The sequence below is a fragment of the Pseudonaja textilis genome, chromosome 3 (genome assembly GCF_049901715.1).
Source record: "Pseudonaja textilis isolate UNSWEBS1 chromosome 3, rPseTex1.2, whole genome shotgun sequence".
In the NCBI taxonomy this organism is placed as follows: Eukaryota; Metazoa; Chordata; class Lepidosauria; order Squamata; family Elapidae; genus Pseudonaja; species Pseudonaja textilis.
Window position 1 is genome coordinate 174,529,807 of NC_141992.1, and position 16,652 is coordinate 174,546,458.

At 35.9% G+C, this 16,652-nt stretch overlaps 1 protein-coding gene across 1 annotated transcript in view; it reads left to right on the top strand.

Annotated features, from left to right (window-relative positions):
* TMEM67 (transmembrane protein 67) overlaps positions 1-16,605 on the top strand; it is a 37,469-nt gene extending 20,864 nt beyond the window's left edge. The window contains exons 19-28 of the mRNA XM_026705970.2: positions 1,677-1,776; positions 2,224-2,363; positions 6,966-7,106; positions 9,123-9,203; positions 9,879-9,995; positions 11,090-11,206; positions 12,855-12,959; positions 13,465-13,567; positions 15,024-15,166; positions 16,016-16,605. Of these exons, the coding sequence (XP_026561755.2) occupies positions 1,677-1,776; positions 2,224-2,363; positions 6,966-7,106; positions 9,123-9,203; positions 9,879-9,995; positions 11,090-11,206; positions 12,855-12,959; positions 13,465-13,567; positions 15,024-15,166; positions 16,016-16,096 (1,128 nt within the window). The 3' untranslated portion in view covers positions 16,097-16,605. The remainder of the gene's footprint in view (positions 1-1,676; positions 1,777-2,223; positions 2,364-6,965; positions 7,107-9,122; positions 9,204-9,878; positions 9,996-11,089; positions 11,207-12,854; positions 12,960-13,464; positions 13,568-15,023; positions 15,167-16,015) is intronic.
* The last annotated feature ends 47 nt before the right edge of the window (positions 16,606-16,652 follow it).

Here is a 16,652-nt window from a genome sequence, read left to right on the forward strand (position 1 = left end):
AACAACCCAGCATCAGGACCGCTACCGCCACCTTTGTGCAAGGAGGGACAGAAGGAGCACTGCCAGAGCCCTGCAAAATGACCTCCAGTGGGCCACAAATGTGTATGTGGCTTCTCAAATGGTCAGAAACAGACTCCATGAGGCTGGTAATGAGGGCCTGACGTCCACAGGTGGGGGTTGTGCTTACAGGCCAACCCCGTGCAGGACGTTTGGCATTTGCCAGAGAACACCAAGATTGGCAAATTCGCCACTGGTGTCCTGTGCTCTTCACAGATGAAAGCAGGTTCACACTGAGCACATGTGACAGACATGACAGGGTCTGGAGACGCTATAGAGAACGTTCTGCTGCCTGCAACATCCTCCAGCATGACCAGTTTGGCAGTGGGTCAGTAATGGTGTGGGGTGACATTTGTTTAGGGGGCCGCACAGCCTCCATGTGCTCGCCAGAGGTAGCCTGACTGCCATTAGGTACCGAGATGAGATCCTCAGACCCTTTGTGAGACCATATGCTGGTGCGGTTGGCCCTGGGTTCCTCCTAATGCACGACAATGCTAGACCTCATGTGGCTGGAGTGTGTCAGCAGTTCCTGCAAGACGAAGGCATTGATGCTATGGACTGGCCCGCCCGTTCCCCAGACCTGAATCCAATTGAGCACATCTGGGACATCATGTCTCGCTCCATCCACCAATGCCACATTGCACCACAGACTGTCCAGGAGTTGGGGGATGCTTTAGTCCAGGTGTGGGAGAAGATCCCTCAGGAGACCATCCGCCACCTCATCAGGAGCATGCCCAGGCATTGTAGGGAGGTCATACAGGCACGTGGAGGCCACACACACTACTGAGCTTCATTTTGACTTGTTTTAAGGACATTACATCAAAGTTGGATCAGCCTGTAGTGTTTTTTTCCACTTTAATTTTGAGTGTAACTCCAAATCCAGACCTCCATGGGTTGCTAAATTTGATTTCCATTGATAATTTTTGTGTGATTTTGTTGTCAGCACATTCAACTATGTAATGAAAGAAATTAATAAGAATATTTCATTCAGATTTAGGATGTCATATTTTTGTGTTCCCTTTATTTTTTGAGCAGTGTACATATATGTATATCAGTGAAGCATAAAGATTCTACATATAATTCAACACTGGATTTGAGGTAGGGGAGAAAAACAGCTTTTTACAAGAATTTAAAAATTGTGTTCTTTAGAAATTTACACCTGAATAAATACACCAGGAATTGTGTTATTACTGGGAATTTCCTACTGGAAAAAGCTTCTAAATGAAACAGTCTATCCAAAACAGTATTGGACTTCTGCTTGTTGGAAGCTTTCAAATGGAACTGCATCACTAGCCAATCAGGGATGATTTATTGGAAGGTTTGGAAAAGATGACCTACAAACTCCCTTCTAATTCATGCACTTTGTAATTCTGCGATCTGATTGGGATTGCATAGGGAAGGAATTTCCAAGTCATCCATCATGTAGAACATGCAATTCCTGCTAATGGCAATAGAGGCAGAGGTATTAGACTTGACTTTTCTTATTATTATTTGATAGGTGGCAATGTAAATGCCTTTCTTCATGTAATTCTAAGTTACTGTTGCTTTTCTAGAATTGTCTTCTTTTCCAAGACAATAATTTTAAAGTTTTTTTTTTAATTTCATCTAATGATTTTTAGGCGCTGCAATTTTTGCATCTACTTGTTTCCCAGCTTACAATAGATATCTTTTTCATCGACTGGGAACGTCCAAAAGGAAAAGTTCTTAAGGCAGTAGAAGGTATAAAATGTTTTTCCTTTGGTTGATTAACTTGATGATTTCAGAAATGGTGCAAATCTCATTCTAAGCATTCTATATATAGAAGAGGTTTATTTTGTACAGATATATGTAACCACATCTATATCTTCGTTCTCATATTATATAAGAAGTAACTGTACACATTCTTTTCATGTTCTGGTACTGTTCATGTGGCTAACATGTAAAATCCATTATACGTAATGAGTGCACACCCAAATTTTTAACATTTACATACTGGATTATATAAAATACACCCAGGGCAGGAACAAAAATACATGAAGTTATTTAATTTGATTAAACATCTATGATATGCTTTATGTTAATTTTATACAGTGTAATCTTGTTACATTATCTAATGTAATCTAACTAGTGAGGTTTGTGTCATTGAGGCCAAAATAAAAATCTTTTACATACATTTCTTCTTTATAGGAGAAAATGGCATAAGAAGTGTTCCTGCACCAGTCAGCATATGGAGAACATACTTCATAGCAAATGAGTGGAATGAAATTCAGACCATTAGGAAAATAAATCCTCTCTTCCAAGTACTTGCTGTTCTCTTCTTTTTAGAGGTGACATTTTTTTTCCAATGTTCCAAGACATATTTGGCTCATGAAAATTGAGTAATGGAAAAAAATCACATTTATAATACAGTAGTTGTCACAAGCTGGACCTCCTAAAATACCAGTTCTGAACATCCTTAAATTGACTTATGTAATCTGGACGTCCAATGATGAAAGTACTGTATACATAATAATCAAACTAGTAACATTAAGTATATATGAAGCCAGTTGCATACAAATAATCAAATAGTCACTAAGAGTCTATTGGGAATGTAATTCTCAGTTTTATGAGAGAAAGACAAGGGTGAAATCAAAGAAAGCAGAGAACATGATTTTGAGAAGTTCATTTTGATGGTACATAGTCTGGAAGGGCATATAGCAAAAATGAAAACAGAGATGTCTTGTTACAGCAAAGAAATCAAAGAGATTTGCAGATATAAAAACTCAGGAAAATAGGATAAAGATAACATTATTTGTAAGAAGAAAAAATGTTCAGGAAGAAGAGAAACAGATGGAGAAACCCCCCCCCTTCTTAGGCAAATTGGCTGTTTTTGTCCACCTGGTGCACTGGAAGATGGTTTGGCTCCTTTGGGATAAAAAGAAGCAAAGAGAAGTACAGAAGAGCTTCTTACCAGAGTAGGAATTCCTATGTTTATGTTCTTCCATGTTTGAGGGCCATTTTTATACCTTTTTGGAAAATTTAAAGAAATCAAAACCACCACCTCACTTCATAATTTGAGAAATGGCAATAGCGCTTAGACTTATACACTGCTTCCTAGTGCTTTACAGGACTCTCTGGTTGGTTTACAATATTAGCGTATTGCCTCCAACAATCTGGGTCCTCATTTTACCAGCCTTGAAAGGATGGAAGTCTGAGTACCAACCTTGAGCCCTGTCAGGATCAAACTCCAGGCTGTGGACAGAGTTTGTCTACCATATTGCATTTAACCATTCCGCCACCAGGGCTCCTAAGGTATCATATAAAAGAAGAGAGTCTTCTTTTCATTTTATGTCCTATTTCTTAGTGTAACCATTGTTGATGAGCAGCTTTTTTTAGTTTGAATGCCAATAAATTAACAGCATGTTGTCAAATATTATTCTAAACAAAGGGCAATGTTGAATGATCAAGAGCAGCCCAACATGTGAGCATTGGAATTGCCAACTCAGTCATTTAAGATTTAGCTTTTTCTTTTACATTCAACATCAAAAATTATTAGTGGTGTCTATTTGTATATACCCATCCAGACCACATTTACAGTTTTACAAGTCTTAATCATAATTCAGGAACCATTGGAAGAATTCATCAGGAGCAGGGCATGCTTTCAGGAGCCAACATAAATATTTTGGTGCATCTTGGCTGAGTCTTAATAATGGAAAAGCTTCTTTAATGTTTTTGCTAAGTTTAAACTTCTGTTTTCTATTGCTGCCTAATTCTATCCAACATGAGTGATAGCTTCCTGACAATTCCCTTTATTATGCAGTAATACTCAGCAAACCAAAGCTGTATCAACTTCTTCTATACTTTTGTAGACATGTCCTGAATAGCCACAATACAATAAAATATAATAAATGAGGTCAGGGTACAGCCAAGAACGATTTCCCATCAAATAGGAGCAGATGCTGTTTGGAGTGAAATATGATTTATTCATTACTACCTCATTTCCTAAGACAGATAGGTTAATGGCTTTTTCTCTGACAATATAACAAAAGAATAGATGTGCTTATTTGTCACCCATGTAAATTCCATTCTCTTACTTCTATTATCTTACTAAAATCAACAGCTATTCTGAGGCTTAGAGGATATTTGAAAGACTGGAAGAACATTCTGGGCCCTTTTTAGTGTAATTTTATTCATGGTTTGGCCAGAGTCAGATATTGAATAAATCAGGCAAGGGAGGTCAAATCAGGTAATCTAGTGTCTAGGAGAACAATATGCTTTTAAATTTATACTATTTTCATTCAAAGCCCTTATATTGTCTTATACTGTGTTCCTGGTCTTGAATCTGTTCAAGATACTCTGAAAAGAAAATAGATTTTCTAGCAGAATAAAAGTGATGCATACTTTTTATATGAGACATAGATAAGAACAAATTTGTTTCATGCATATAACTAAGATAAGAGAAAGATGAGTAGATTACTTCATAATACACTCTAGGACTAGACTAGAACTTGGATTTATATTCCAGCTGCCATTTCCTTCTGCAGGTTTAAATTTTGGCTGCTGAGACAAATATATAAAGCAGAAAGTGAAACAAACAACTGAAAAATGCAAGATTATTCATGTGAATTATAAAATTCCAAGTCTAATATTATTTGAGGTTGGTTTTAATTTTTGCTAAGTATCAACATAGCAAAAAAATAAAAAATAAATATTAACTGTCTTTGGTAGGAATTGTAACAAATGTTTACAAAGCTCCAGAATAAGTTTTTCATCTGAGAAGTTTTACCTTCTGACTTTACTACTCTAATCAAGTACCATTTACATTATTGTTGCAAGCCTTCCTGTACCCTAAAGCCAGAGCTGTGATGAATTAACTCCAACAACTCTTCCTGTAGGCCGTTCTGATTGGGAACAGTAATTTAGTAACATCTGGAGAAATAAGATCTCCACACTCACCTCAAGAGCTAGTATTATTTAAAGGAAAAAATAATACTGACAAATCAAATCAAATCGTCAATGCACAACATGTGTACAATGAAATTGAACAAAATATTACTTGCTGTTTTGCGCTTGCTGAAGTATATTCAAAAATTGAAAGTGTTCATCTAGGCAACTTAGAAAATCTTGCAGGATCCAATCTGGATTGGTCACTGGGACCAGAGGTTTTGTTATTCAAGCTTTCGGACTCGTGCTGGAACCCATCTTTAGGGAACTTCTCTCCAGTAGAGAAGTGTGTGCTGTTCTATGTGTGTACATGGTGTCTGTTGTATGTGCTTTTTAGATGCGATTGGGGTGTGTTGGTGGCTGGCTTTTAAGTTGTTGGCCGATTTGCTTGTGCTGCCTAACCTTTGCCTTCTAAGTACATAATATGCTGGTGGTAAATAAGCACTCCTGTTGACTGACGAGGGGCCTGTTTCCCAGGCTCCAATCACTTCTCTGTCTGTTTTTGTGCCTGGTTGTCCAACACTCTTAGTAGCTGCAAACTTGAATGTGTCCTTGTTTATTGAAGTGTGAGGCTACCAGTGAGTTTGAGTCTCCTCTCTGACCACTCGCTTGTGTTCTTTTAATCTGGTGGTTAGCTTTCTCCCTGTCTGTCCTACATAGTCACAGGGACGATCCATGTAGGGAATTCAGTAGATTACATCTCCCACCTTCAAGCGATCTTTACAAAGCATAATTTGTCCTCCTATGGTAGCCACTGAGCAGTGTGTGGTGCCCATTTGTTCCTCTTGTGATGAATGATTGTGGGTACACCATGTTGACAGTGTCTGACAAGATGTCTGCAGAACATGGTAGGGAGAGAAAGGAAGAAACAAGGTACAAGACCAATCACATGGCATGTCCTGCCATACATAGAAAACATTTCAGAAGCTGTACTGTAGTGTGCATTTTCTGAGATCTGCAAATGGACATCGCACACCACCCAGAGGCTACCATACGAGAACAAATTATGCATTGTAAAGATTGCTTGGAGCACAAGCAAACAGCAGCCAACGACTTAAAAGCCCAGTCATCAACACACCCCCAATCAGCATCTAAAAATCTACATACAACAGGCACCATAAATACTACAGCCAGAACAGCACACTCTGCAAGAGAGAAGTTCCCTGAAGATGGACTCCAGCATGAGTCCAAAAGCTCAAACCAAAACCGCTGGTCCTGGTGACCGACCCAAATTGGATCATGCAACATTAACCTGAGACACGTATATTCACCTTTATTCCTTAGAAAATCTTTGCTAATATAAATAGATATTTTAAAAAATAATCAATACATTGATATGTTGTGATTGGAAGGATCGGCACTGTTGGGAGTTTTGACTCTGATGACTGTTAGATCGTGGATTGACGTCAGAACCAGGAAACGTTAATCTGAAGGGCAAGCCAGTTAATTAGCACGTTGCCTTAATGGGTATAAAAGGACACAGCTGGGCTGGTGCATTTCGCCAGAAACAAAATGACTATTTGAGTGAGGACGTTACAGCAAAGAGCTCTGAGGTTGAGGATTTATTGCCAGGACTGGTTTGCCGGACAGAGTAAAGATTTATGCTGTGGTTTCTGCCAGCCGTTATCTAATAAGACTTCTTTCCGTTTGATTTAATTGTGAAACGGCTGCTTTCTGTTTTGTTCGTTTGAATTTCGAAGGGGAGTCATAACATTGATATCTTGGTACTCATCTGGGCTTCATTCCAAGGGGTGTGACTAATATTAAAAACAGATACCAAACAAATCATGTGACTTACCACATGACCCTTTATTTTGGCTGGGAGGGGTAGGGAGTCTATGAGGCAGACAATGCCAGCAAGTTCTACCTTGTGCATCGAGTACCAGGGAGAAAGACTAAGTGCCCGGACAAGACTTTTGCTTAAAATATGTGGACTACCAAATCTGATGAGTTTTGAAGCAGCTGAACACCGAGGTATGACTGTAATTTGTTTGTTACCTTTATAGGTTGTAGGATTTTCAAACTTGGCCTTAATGGATTCATCTTCTGGTCTAACCAGAAACCCTGAAAGTTATATAGCACCCTGGAGCCGCATATTGAGATATGGTATATCCACTGTACTTTGGCTATTGATTGCTGTAATTCAGGTAAAACTATAAAATCATTTTACTGTGACTACCTTCCTACCAGTTGATTCACATTCATTAAATTGATTTTATTGTGTACAAGTCATCAGCATACATGTAGATATCTACAATAAATTGATAAAATCCAGTTTCTTATGTTTTTCTTCAGGAGTGGCTTTATTTATTACTTTCAGGAACAAAATAGATAATATTTCAAATGATAATATAGCAAATTGTTATAATTATACTGACCTCTCTCATAATGAGAGAATTGTGACAGAATGACTTTTTCTCTCTTTCCACAACTAAGGACTTCCACCTATGTACCAGAATCTGGTTTTCTTAATATATTGTCAGTCCCAAGTATACATGAATTAAGAGCCATCTCTTGGAAAACTCATTAATGAGTATTATATGTAACTCATTTAATTTTATTGGAAATAAAACATTTACTAGTATTGAAATTAATTCCATAAAATGGAAAAATACTAATATGTTTTAAGCTGAAGACTATGACATTCATTCTATCATATACAGATACAGATAATCAGAGTTGGAAGGGACCTTGTAAGTCATCTAGTCCAACCCCCTGCCCAAGCGGGAGACCCTACACCATTTCTGACAAATGGCAGTCCAATCTCTTCTTGAAAGTCTCAAGTGATAGTGCTCTCACACTTCCGAGGGCAAGCTGTTCCATTGGTTGATTGTTCTCACTGTCAGAAAGTTTCTCCTTGTTTCCAGGTTAAATCTCTCCTTGTTCAGTTTCCATCCATTATTCCTTGTCTGGCCTACAGGAGCTTTAGAAAATAGCTTGACCCCTTCCTCCCTGTGGCAGCCGCTCAAATATTGGAAGACTGCTATCATGTCTCCCCTGGTCCTTCTCTTTACTACACTAGCCAAGCCCAGTTCCTGCAACCGTTCGTTGTATCTTTTAGCCTCCAGTCCCATCATCCTGGTTGCTCTTCTCTGTACTTTTTCTAGAGTCTCAACATCTTTATAATGTGGTGACCAAAACTGGATGCAGTACTCTAGGTGTGGTCTTACTAAGGCTTTATAGAGTGGTATTAGTACTTCTCTTGATCTTGACTGTATCCCTCTGTTAATACAACCTAGGATTGCATTAGCTTTTTTGGTGGTGGCTGCACACTGCTAACTCATATTTAGCTGGTTGTCCACTACGACTCCAAGATCCATCTCACAGTTACTGCTATTGAGCCTGGTTTTCACTCAATCTATATGTGTACTTTTGGTTTTTCTTGCCTAAGTGTAGGACTTCACTTTTCTCTATATTGAATTTCATTTTATTAGATATGGCCCAGTGTTCTAGTCTGTCAAGATCCATCTGGATCTTGAGCCTATCTTCTTGGGTGTTAGCTATTCCTGCCAGCTTAGTATCATCTGCAAATTTGGTAAATTCCCCTTCTATTCCCTCATCTAAGTCTTACCTCGTCTAGTCTACAGAAAGCAATATCACTGAAGGTCAAAGGGCCTACCTATCTAGAAGACTCAGAGAGAGAGAAAAACACATTTGGAAATGTTTATATTGGCTGTCTTGCTTCTAGCTCATGAACCAATACTGGGCTGGAGGAAAGACAGTCTGCAACTACTTGGATATTCTAACCAAAAATCATTGAAAATCAGAACATTCCATGCTAGTTCCTCCTTCATTCTGGAACATATTTGTTTGCATAGTTGCTTGGTTGGTTATTATGGAATTGACAGAGTTGAAAATCTCTTCAGTTCTACAAACCAGTCGCATGGCAATGCCTATTTAATTTTTGTTAGATTTATTTTTGCCTTTCCTTCTGGAAGTGAAACAATATATAGTACTCTAATTTCTATTTTTTTTTCTCCAAAATAACACCCCTGTAGGGTGGATAGAATTGAAAGGAAGTAGCTGGACTGGTCACCAGTGAGCTTTCAATTTGAACCTGGCTTGCCCAGCCTGGTTTGACATCTTAATCTGTGTATCTTACTGGCTAAAAGAGAAAAACATCAACTCTTTTTAAACTTATTTGTAAATCTGTTTTTTCACAGGTGGTATATTTTTCTGTCATTTATGAAAGATTTATTGAAGATAAGATCAGACAGTTTGTTGATTTATGCTGCATGAGCAATGTAAGTATTTTACACTTCCAAATAGTGCCTTTCTTCGAAAAGGCTGTTCATATTCAGGCATTTCAAAATTATATTTGAAAAGATGTGCTTTGTCCATATATCTATAGTTAGTATACTAATAATTTATATCCCAAACTACCTTTTTAAAACAACTTCCCAATTTTGTTTTACTAAAACGCATTGGGTTTTATTTCTTTTTATTTTTACTGATGTAGACCTGTAAAAAAAAGTCCCATCCATAGGAAAGCTTTTGATGATATTCTGAGATAAATTCAGAATTCCATTTTTCAAATGTCTGAATTCAGATGTGAGCAAGAGAGACAAAGGACTGATTTTCCCTTTTCTTATTTAATGCCCAGTGTAATGTCATTTGAATATTTAACAAAACTCATTCCTCCCAGTGTAGTTGTTGCTATGTTTGTGCTGCATTCCAGTCCAGTAAAGAAGTTGTTTCTACTGATATAGCCTCGTGGAAGGAAGGGTCTCATGGTCACACATACAATTTCAAAGGTGCTTCAAAATTAAAACATATCCTGGCTTCCAAATATAGTTGCTTATTCTCTGTAGCATAGGCGTGATGATGTAATACATTTACAAAATGCAATGGTGTGCAGAATTGTTCTTGTTATCTGAATGTATATTAAAATGCTTCATTTTACTTTTCTCATATTGCAGGTTTCAGTTTTCCTACTATCAGAGAGATGTTTTGGATATTATATTCATGGGCGATCTGTGCATGGCCATTCAGATACAAATATGGAAGAGATGAATATGAACCTAAAAAGGGAAGCAGTAAGTGAATAAACCAGAATACTGGAAATCTAAAATGGTTTCATTCTAACAATTCAAATTGTTTGAGGAATCTGCTACAACCTTAAGTTCATTTCATTCATTAATACACAGTTAAGAGTTACTCTCTTCTACCTTCCCTGCATTTGATCTTTCAAAATATGCCAATTCTGTCACAGCTTATGGAATTTATCAGAGACAAGTTCAAATAAAATCTTTCATGTGAATGAACAATATTTAACTGGGAAATGTTCAGAATTTCTGCTAATACCCAAAGAAATCCATTATTTCTTTCAAAGGAGTTTTTAATTGTTTTTAATGTTTGTATTATTTGTATGGTTGCCTTATTTATTTATTTGACCTTTATTGTATTGTTCATATTTTAATTTTAAGCCACCCAGGAAAAAAAGGAATAACTAAATTACTAAAGCTTGTAAGATTATCCTAATGAATTTTGGTCACAGAGAGGGCATCTGCAGAACAGTGTTCAAAAAGTCAAGATGACAACCAGAAATGCATAACCAAAGCCCCACCCTCTTTTAATCTGCTTTGTAATGTGCATAAAGAGACAGGTAAAGTTGTGGCTGCCATCTTTATTTATTTTTTACCATGATCTCCATAAGATTTCCCTGAAGAGAAACTATATTCAACTGAACCATTAGCATATCAATATTATCTTTCATCACTTTTTGGTGGTGGCTGTTCTTACCATTATGAACAGTATTTTATATCAAAATTTTAAATTCTTCATAGTTCTGGAATTACCTGCTGTAAACATTCTGTTGTGACAGGAATAATATGGGGCTTCCAGACCTTAGCTAGAAAAATCCAGATGGCGGCAAAGAAAAAATTTGTTATTCCAATCTAATGTTCATTCAGATTTTTTTGCAGCTTATATTGGATCATCTTGCATTAGTGTTGCTAAACCTTGGCAAGTTTAAAATGTGTGTACTTCAGCTTCAGATTTTGCTTTCGATAGAATTCTGGGTGTTGATGTCCATACATTTTAAAAGTTGCCAAAGTAGAGAAGCACCAACCTACATAATAAAATGTTAACAATGTTATTTCATCAATTCTATTTTGTGTCATTTCCTCAGGAAAATCTGTGTAGCCAAAGAGGTTTATTACCAAATACTGATGGCCAGACATTTCAGATTTCCATTTCAAGCAAAATGAGGCAGCAATATGATAAGATTCATGAATCATTGACAAGGGTATATATTTTTTCTTGTTAGATTGTTTGCTATCAAATATTTGAAATATGATTTTTGCTGGAATATATGGGATCAATACAAATATTGTATTTGATATGATTACTTTTCCCCACTTTTATGTACCTTTGTATTGCCAAGGATTCATTATTTATTCTCCTATTTATGTGCTATATAAGTGGATCATCACTCTACATTCATATTCCTACAATTTGAGTGGAGTTTATTATTTTACATTTGTATGTTAAAATGGTTGATGAGGTCCTTTTGGATAGTAATATTAGTGCAGAATACTGCTGGGGTTTGACAAATACTCTTAGAAGAGAATAAATATAGCCCAGGGTTGAACTATGAAGTTCTTAGTGTTATGCAAGCTTGGTTGTTTGTTGTAGGCGTTTTGTTACTCAACTAGATAACATCTTCAGTGCTAAAAGGGTGATTGTTATATAAATAGCTTGTCCTGACAGTGTTAGTGGCAGTGTTGCTTTCTTCTGGGTAGTTCCTAGATGTTTACTGCTTGATTGTCTAGTGTTAATTAATCCCTACTTATCTGGGTGTTGACTGCTTTCAATGAATTTTTATAGACTTTTTGTTTCCTTTTTAGCTTTTTTAATTATGTATAATACAACCCACAACATCACCATAGACCACAAGCCAATTAAAGCCCTCCAAAACATCTTAAATAATCTAAAAGACCCAGTAGCCCAACTGAAGGGAAAAAAAACCAGGAGTCATCTACATCATACAGTGTCAGACTGCCCCATACTGATCCCTTAGAAAACTCCATCAGATTGAAGCAAAAGGTTCTTTTACTAAAGGAAGTTGGTTGCAATAAAGTCAGGATAGCTCTAAGAGTTTCCCACTGAAAAAAGATGCAGAAAATGTTCCATTCTTCCCTCCCCTAGCAACCCCCACCAATCAGGTCTTGTCAAAATGTTATGAAAACACTGAGATGTTGTGGGCAACTCACATTCTTTTCTCAGGGTGCATGGCCTTGGTGCTTCTGGAACAAACTGGTTCTGGGCTTCTCCAGTCTTCATTCACCTGCCATTCCCCCTTCCCTATTTCCATCACATACACACAATCATATTGTCCATTTGTCTACCACCACCCCTTCAGCCCTTGATAACAGGAACTAACAGGAGCTGACATACAGTAATGAAGACTTTAATAGCCTCTATACAGAACAGACCGGCAGAAGAGTAGTAGAGAACTAGCAGAGTATAGAGCATAACTAACAATCAGGAGACACAATGAAAACTCCTTAATTTCATAACACATCGGCAATTTAACCATAGTTTTAAGTGGGAAACTGACCAAACTGACCAAACTAAATCTAGTAATTCTAGGAAATTCCTGAAAGCTTGGCACTTCGATAAATCAGCCATCACATTCACATAAAAGGTAAACATTTACATACCATTCAAAAGAGACAGTAAAAGTTAGAAAGGAAACAAAAACATCTCCTGACTAGCAGTCAACATCCAGATAATTAGGAACTAACACCAGGATTAACACCAGATAAACAACCAAGCAGTAAACAATATGCAATCATTGCCTTCTTCCTGGGCTCAGAGAAAGTGACTAATCAAAGGTCAAAATGGGGCCATAAATATACATGCTTCAGATTATTCTCTCATTTTTCTTTCAGAAACATGGTCCTGTTAGGCTTCTCAATTCTTCTGCAACCACATTTGAGCAAAGCACAAAAGCATACCACACTATGAATAAATTTCTAAGCTCATTTATTGATCACGTATGTATGATTAACATATGAAATATTTTCATGTGATTGTGGTACCTTTTTTAGCTTGTTACTTTCATCTAAGTCTGTTGATCAGCTGCAATATATTTTTTGTCCCAAAGATGGCTTATTGCCGTTCATTTAATATTGTTGCAATTTCTAACATGCTTTTTAATATGATTTATAAACAATATTTTTAGCTATAATACCCAGAATATGATGTTATCAGCGCTGACAATATTCTGCTAGCTGATGAGGCACTATTAATATTATTTGTTTGTTATTTTTTTTTTGTTTAATAGGCTTTGGCTTGATATTTATGTTTTTGTTGCTGTTCATCTGTATTATCAACCGCACAATTATTTTGTACTGTTTGTTCTGTTTTGCTTAGTTTGCAAACATTGTCTTACAACGAACACATAATTTAGTTTTGCTGTTACTGTTTGTTTGAAAGGAATTTCATAATGAAGAGTTTCTTTTGCTTCTTCTGAGTTGTTGTATTTTCCCTTTTTAATAGGTTCATAAGGAAATAGACTACATCATAAAGGACAAATTATTATTAGAAAGAATTCTTGGAATGGAGTTTATGGAACCAATAGAAAAGAGCATCTTTTACAATGGTATTGCCTCAGATATTTAATTTATGAAGGCAAAGGAAACTTAGCAACTTATTTCAATATGCAATCTTTTTTTTCCTGCACAGCATTTAGTGTTTCAGAAAAATGCCAAACTTAACTACATTACATATAGCTTATATTTGCTCCTTTCTATATACATATATTTATGAAGATTAAATCTGTCAGCAGATAAATACATCAGGCTGTAAGCGAATGACCATCTTTGTGTATTAAGATAAGCCAGGGGTGTCACACCCGCGGGCCAGATGCGTCATGCGCAGGCCAGCCATCCCAGCTCCATGAAGGGGAAAAAACCTGAAACATCATGGGACAGAAACATGATGCCACAAGTTTGACACCCGTGGGACAAGCCAAATTCTGCTGTTCTAATTGTCATTGCATTATCACTCCTCAAAACTGAGGAACCTTCAGCAGTACTCTGGTACATCTTCTGTTTACAATTTACAGAATATACAATTCTAAATAGTTGTTCTTTAGATGGGCACACATTTCACACCCTTTTATCTCTACAAACAGCATGTAGATAAATGCTTTTTAAAATACTGGTAAAATATACCCTTTTAACAAAAGAAAAGGCAGAGAGGAAATTAAGTGGTGAATCCTTCATTTTAACAAAAGAAAAGGCAGAGAGGAAATTAAGTGGTGAATCCTTCATCTATTACTTTGCTTAACTTCAGCACTAATTCTGAGAACGGAGTTTGCTGTGTAAAGAAATCAAGCAGCTTCCTTTTCTGTTAATAATGGCAGAAGATTAGAAGTGTGATTACTTTTTCATTCTGAAGAATCTTAGAATTTTAGCAATTTGGTCACAAATAGCCTATTATTCAATGCAGGTGTTTTGTTTTTTTTACTAGAAGGGTTGTCAAGTCAGGCTTGACTACTAGCAACATGCGATTTTTGTGGCAACAATCTGAAAATGGTTTGGCATTGTCTTCTTCCAGGGTCTCTTTTCAACCTTCCAATATATCTTGCAATTCTGATATTTCCGAATGGTCTTCCATCTAAGTTCTGGACAATAACTTAATCTATAAAACTTCAGAAATGAAATGATTCCAGTTTTATTTTCAATCATATTTTGCTTTTAAGAAGGGCTTTGAAACTAGTATGCTCTGGTAGAATTGCAGATACATTAAACATATTACATTGCTTGCAACCAAATATAACTTGAGTAGTGCATTAATCCAAAAAGATCTATATAACTATTTTTTCCCAAAGTGCTAAAGATAGTTCATGTTCCCTTTGGCATTGCAAGTTCTCTGTATTTTTTATCAGTTCTCCAGTACAGCTGTTTGGCTATGCATTATGAGGGATGGAACCTAGTTTGAAAAAAACATTCTAGTAGTAGTTATGATTTTATAAAATAAACTTTGTTTTTTTTTTAAAGGCAAGTTATTCAGCAGATATTTTCAATTTTTAACCTTTTATTCATTTTTTGCAGATGAAGGTCATTCTTTCAGCGATATTATTTATTATGGCAATGAAACTACCCTTCTTATTTTTGATATGCTGTTTTTTGCCATTGTGGATCTGGCTACTCAGAATTTTGTTTTAGCAGCTGTTCTTACATATTTACAGCAAGAGGTAAATCTCACAATTAAAATAATATGGAGAATGCTTCAAAGTTCCATTCTGTCATTTATTTACATCTTGTAGTTATCCTGTGGGAAATGTACATTATTAAAATTATTAATATCTATAAATTGCTACATACTGTATATAAAAATTTAAAACAATCCATCTTTTACAGTGAAAGGAAAAGGCAAATCACACAGAACAGAGAGCAAAGGGGAACATTGAACATTGGTTTGGGGATTCCATGAAAATAGTTTTAAAGATTTATATTTAAACTTTTTCCTGGGTTCTTTTATCCCTCCAAAGAAACATTATGCAATTATACCTGGCAATATATAACCTATTGTTATTTTATAACCTGTGCTCGGTATTAAGCAACACAATCTGGTATGGCATTTTCAGGAAGTACTCTGAATTCAGTGCATAATCCTCTGGTAAACTCCCATTGTTAATAAAACCTGACTGTTCAAACAACAAAGTCACATGGTTTCATTTGTTTGGGTATTAGAATACCTCTAGAATTTCAAAAGAAATTATAATTTGCTACTCTCTGAAAGCCTGAAATAGCATGTTTAAGACTGGGCACTGTAAACTGATATATCCTAAAGTGACTGGTCCTACAGCTTTGCTTTTGATGTACATTTTAGAACTCCAAAGTAATATGAATACATATTAGATAGATAGTGGATGTCCCCCTTTTTGTCATGCACTGCAATATCAATTTGTCACAATCTAAGACAATAATATGAGATCGAATAGTATGTAAGTTAGCAGAACAGCGATGGATATTTGTTGCTATACAAAGAATATTTTGGTTCAATTTGTGACATATCAACTGAATCTGGTTTGTGTTCTTAGATTTTCAGGTTCATTCGTAATACTGTTGGGGAGAAGAATTTAGCATCCAAGACACTAGTAGATGAACGATTCCTGATATAAATGAAAAAAAAACTTTATTGGACACTATGTTGCTCTGAAAAAAAGTTACGCAAAAGAAGAATTTGTTTGCAGTATTATTTAAAAATTAATGTATCCTACTTTTCTTATGTGTCATGCTGGAAAATCTATTTTTCTATGAATTAAATACTTTGGTACTTGTAGTAGTTAATAATGAATACCATGCCCTAGAGCCTTGATAAAATACTACAGAATCCTATTGTCAATATTACAAAATAAAATTCATGAATTAATTTTGTAATTTTATACAAACTCAGATTTCTTACTGAAATATTTCTCAGTTGTGTCTATTCTGAACATATTTGCATATGGTTTAAGTAACCTTTATGGGTTTATAATTTTACAGACTTGTGAACTAGTTGATTTAGAATAGTAAAGTATTTAAATACTGTTTTTAATGTTTCTGTAATTTTGTAGATTTCTATAAACTTTTTCATGATTTTACTATGTTAAATGGGATATTAATTAAATATTGGGCGAAAATAAAGAAACTGGAAAGTTTTGGCAGAAAATATTAGAAGGTACGAGCCTAAGTGCT